This window comes from Lygodium microphyllum, chromosome 14 (assembly GCF_053477565.2).
Source record: "Lygodium microphyllum isolate KBCC chromosome 14, Lygodium_microphyllum_v1.1.10, whole genome shotgun sequence".
Lineage (NCBI taxonomy): Eukaryota > Viridiplantae > Streptophyta > Polypodiopsida > Schizaeales > Lygodiaceae > Lygodium > Lygodium microphyllum.
The window spans coordinates 15,811,985-15,816,875 of NC_141148.1; the positions used below are offsets into that span (position 1 = coordinate 15,811,985).

At 46.3% G+C, this 4,891-nt stretch overlaps 1 protein-coding gene across 1 annotated transcript; it reads right to left on the reverse strand.

Moving 5' to 3' along the window:
• Positions 1–930: 930 nt before the first annotated feature.
• On the reverse strand, positions 931–3,944 carry LOC148025353 (uncharacterized). The gene has a single exon (XM_087692408.1). The coding sequence runs from the start codon at positions 3,552–3,554 to the stop codon at positions 1,353–1,355; it is 2,202 nt and encodes a 733-aa protein (XP_087548534.1). The 5' UTR covers positions 3,555–3,944; the 3' UTR covers positions 931–1,352.
• Between the last annotated feature and the right edge of the window lie 947 nt (positions 3,945–4,891).

The window sequence follows — 4,891 nt, forward strand, 5'->3', positions numbered from 1 at the left end:
CATAAATGGTTGATACCTAAGATTGTTCACAAATTGCAATCTTTTCTTGATGTAAAATTTGTGCTTTTAAAAGATTAAGGGGTTATTTACGAGTATTGCAATTGCCTGATTCAACTAAACCTTTCTTTGTCATTTTTACCAATGCTATTATTCTAGGATTGGGATCTATGCATATGCAAGGTAGCCATCCCAATGTACATGAAAGCCACAATGTAAAGGATCTAAAGGTCATTATGGCACATGTGACAAAGGAGTGTATACTGTTGTTATCACATTCAATACTTGGAAACATTATCTCCTTGGATCAAAAATTTCAACTAAAATTGAGCAATAGAGGATCAAACATCCATGATATCACATCTATAAAGGTTCATAGCTATATTATGCCTCCACTCTAGAGCTTGTACAAATCCTTAAATTGGCAGAACACAATTTTAATGAACTTTGGAAATAAAAAGTGCCCTTAAAACAAAGGTTGTTTTTAAGGAAATGCATGATTGGATTGGTTTTGTGCGACAAAAATTAGCAAAACACGATGTAATCTCTACCCACTATCTAAGATATTCTCATGCTAATATGGAGCTAATGTGAAGCTGATACATATATTAAGGAATTGCCTAGAAAGTGGAATCCGTTTGGATTAACTTTCTTAGTTATTGTGCGCCAGATTTTTGGCTCGAGGATTTAGGGAATTCATTAGTGATTTGGAAGAATTTTGCAAAGATTGGCCTACTATTACTACATGTAATGGGATCACATGTTGAGTTGGCAATCAAGGGGGCACTAGAGTGCAGTAGAGCATTGCCCTTCTATTTGTCAAGAGAAGAGCTCCTTACACTCCTTTAAACTTAAAAAGCAAGGAAAGTATCATTTTAAAAAGAACGAGAAAGATTTAAGCAAAAAAATGAACTTCAGCAAAGCTAAATCAACTCTTAACAAGCCTCAAAGTGGGCGAGCTAACTAAGGGTAATTCTATGAAGAAGAACCACCTCATCAGCTTACCAAGTTGTAATGGTCGACGCTAACAATACAAATCCATAATGATGTCTTCTATTTACATGATCACTAAAACTTAGTGTTGCAAGCATCTATTTTAGTTTGGTAAGTGTTGACCTATCTATGAGAGTCATCGTTCACACCTTCCAAACATGGCGCTTACACACGTTCAACAACGTATAGAGAAGAAGACGTGAACCAGTGCGATAGTTTTTGAGAAAGTAGGGAAGTGGGTACAGATTGGGCCCATTATTCCATCCTCTGAGGAAACCAATAGCAATGGAAGGCATTGCATCGTCTTCGCTGAAGAAGCAATAGCTGGAAAAGGAAGAGACTCGGAGGAGGTAGCTAAGCTGTTAGCGTTGCACAGGGAAACCGAGAAGGTAGCGGCATAGCTTTACAAGACGCCATTTCTTGGTGGGCTTGTTCGAAGTAGGACAATAGTAGTAATAAGTAGAAGAAGAAGAGTGATAGGGCGGCCGAGCAGAAGAAGAAGAAGAGCGAGGAACGGCGGGCCTACTACTGTTGTTATTGTTATTAGAAGTACAGCTGCCGTAGAAATAATCCAGATTAACGCCATCCTGCACCTCCGTGGGGCGGGGGCGCCCGCGCTCTCCTGCTGGTCGGCCGCCTCCTATGTTCCCGTTGGTGGTGGAGGTGGAGGTGGAGGTGGAGGTGGAGGTGCTGGGCCCCTTGCAATTATTTCTTGTATGCATTGAAGCGTGATTAGCATTCGCGTTGTTGGCTAATCTTTCGAGGCACTCGCCGCACAGCCGACCCCCAGCCCCACCAGAGCTGGCGTGGACCCAAAGCCGCTGCCCGCATGTCTCACACTGGACTGTCGAAGAAGAAATAGCAGCAGCAGGAGGCTTTTTGTGGGCCTCCACGAGCTCCTCCTCCTCCTCCTCCTCCTCCCTGCCCATGCGTCCTACTGGTTGCCCCGCCCGCTTCACGTTCCCGCCGCCGCCCATCTGCTGCTGCTTGTTGCCTCCTCTTTTGTCCCTCGCCTTCCACCAAAGGATTGTACTCCACCTGCTGCTGCTGCTGCTTGACGCCCTGCCTTGATGCGCTCTGCTGATTTGATCCGCCTCTTCTTCCATTATCAAAGCCATGTCTTTGCTCTCGCTCACGTAACCCAGCGGGCCCGAGAACGTTTCCATATCCAACACTGATCTGTGATGATCGCTCATGTATTGAACCGACTCGTGGAACCTCGAGCAGCAGTTATGGTTATGCAGGCAGTGGCAGTGGCAACTACAGCAACTGCACTGGTCGCTGCCTCCTCTCCAGAGCATCTGATCATGGTTATAACAGCCAGGAGAATGTTGACTCGCCAGAGGCATTTGGTTCTGCCAAGCCATGGCGAATTCGTTGTCGTCAACTGCAGGAAGGGAGCTGTAATGATGCTTGCAACAAAGAGAAGGTTGATGATGCCGATGCCGAAGCTGAGTATGATCGACTGTCAATGACACGGCTCGGGCCCGAGGAACATCAGCTTCCTGTTGGTTGTCGGCTACTTTGGGCTGAGGGGCTGCTGACCCTTCGACTTTGTTCACAAGCTTCTCTTGTAGCAGCTCTTGCTGCCAGCTGTAATCTTTTAACTTTCTGAAAGATTGAGAGCGAGCTTTGGTGCCGCCACAGCCAGCAGCCATCGGAGTGGTGGAAAAGCTCCCGCAATGCAGGCATTGGACTCGGTGAAGCTGACCAGAAGCCATTGTGGAAGAACAGGAAAAAACCGAGGAAGAAGAGGCTCCCCCGTGGATGTTGTTTAAACCTCCTCTAACATTGGCAGTCTGTGGAATACAAACTGGCATGACACAGCTGTAAGCATCCTTGCCTGCCATGTTCTTGTTGCCCCATCTTCCTCTCTCTCTCATGGACATGGTTCTTGCCTCAGAGCCTGTGATTGAACTGCCATTAGTGCTGCTGTTGTTGGGGATGTGATTACCTTTCTTCTTCTTCACAGCTTCTGGCTCTCCTGAAACCTTCTTCATAGAGCCCAAAGCTCTCTGCAATGCAGCATTCGTCTCATTGAATGACTGGCATGAAGCAGGGGATGACCTCCATGACTCGGTCTTGCTCACTGCAGCTCCTCCACCATTAATTAGACTGCCCCATGTGCTGCTATTGCTATTGTTATCCTCGCCTCTTGCTGCTGCTGCCTGTACGGTGCACCCGGCCTGATCGTTCCCACTATTGGTAGTAGGCCCATTTTGAGGAGCCATGCTGCAATAGCTTCCCCGATTTCCTTGAGTTAAACAAGAGGAGAGCTCTCTGTTTTGTTGAAGCCTACATCCCTCTGCAGCATTGTCGGAATTGAGCTTAGTGAGGGCAACATTTCTATGCACAAATCTGACTGCTTGCTCTTCTGGACTGATGAAAGAGCGGAATGCACATTCTGACACAGCATCGTGTGGGTGGTGGGAATTGAAAGGACAAAGCTTGGAAGAGCAGGAGTTGGCCCTTGGGGCAGCCATGCTATTGTTAGGCCTTTCTTTCAAGCTCAGGGTCTCTACTTTGGGCTGATGATCGCGGGGACTCTCAAGGCAAGCATTCATGGCGGTTTGGGCGCAAAGTTGCAAACGTGAAAAGAGAGAGAGAGAGAGAGAGAGAGGACAAGCTCTTCGAGGCACGTAATGGCCTCAGGGTTTCATCATGACATGCTTGCAGGCATTCAGAGCCCTCGTATACAGTCTAGGCTTGAGTGTCTGTCTACTACTATATTTCTGCACGTCCATATAATCAACATGAGCCAGGGCAGAGAGAGGCTCTGTGCAATGAAAGGACGACAGGAAGACCAAGGAATGATGGGTTGTACTGCTTCGCTCTATAGCTGGCTACCACTTGGAGAGAGAGAGAGAGAGAGTAATTCAAGACAGGATTGGAAGCTCCATGTGAGTGTGATGAAATAGTACTGGATACTACTTAGTACTGGTAGAGCGAGAGAGTGAGCCTGCAAGTGACAAGTGAGAGAAGCGAGTTTGTTGTTACATATAGGCATGAAATGAAATGCAAATGAGAGGCGTGTAAAAGAGCGGTTAAAAACTCAAACCGCATTGTCAAAAAGTGAGATGTCCTCGTGTTCGGTGTATACCTACAAGCCTACAAGAAGCTCACCACTCAATCACAAATTTCAAACCCCAAGCCCAGAGAGACAGAGACAGAGAGAGAGAGAGAGAGAGAGTGTGTGTGTGTGTGTGACTTTCGCACCCCTCAAACACTCCCGAGTCCTGGTTTCACACGCCAAGCCAAAAAAAGTCAAGTGTGTTGGATTTTGTACTGTAGCTACAGCGACCCTTTCTCATCTTCATCATCGGTCTCCGACCCACCACCCTGCACAGTGCAAACTGTCAAACTGAAGACGCTTTTGGTTTTGAACTTTCTTCCTCCCTACGTAAAATGAGAGCCTAGAGGAGGGACACTGGAGATGAAAACTACTTTTTGTCATCTCGCCCCAGTGCCAAGTGCCCACAGCCCAGACTCCAGACTCCAGAGCCTTTGAATTTTTGAAGGGCCTGGGATCATGGATTACCTACGATTTTCTCAAAAACAAGACAGATTAGTCTCGACTCTCGACTCTCGATTCATGTCAAAGGGATTCAAACGAGACGGATTAATAAATGCTAACACAGTGCATACACCGAGAGAGGCTAATTTAAAAGACCGTCCATGCCCATGTAAATTTTCCAACTCATGCAGCTTCAGCTTGTTTTCACATTAGAGCACAATGCAGAAAATTGAGATATTTTTCTATCCATTTAGCATGTTCAACTTCCAAGAATCAACCATATCACCATCTCAAATGCCATCAATTTTTGCGCCTGTCTAAGAGAATGGCTAGTGGTCATGGAAAATCCGCCTCTGTTGTTTGTCGTGTGAATCTATACTATCTTGA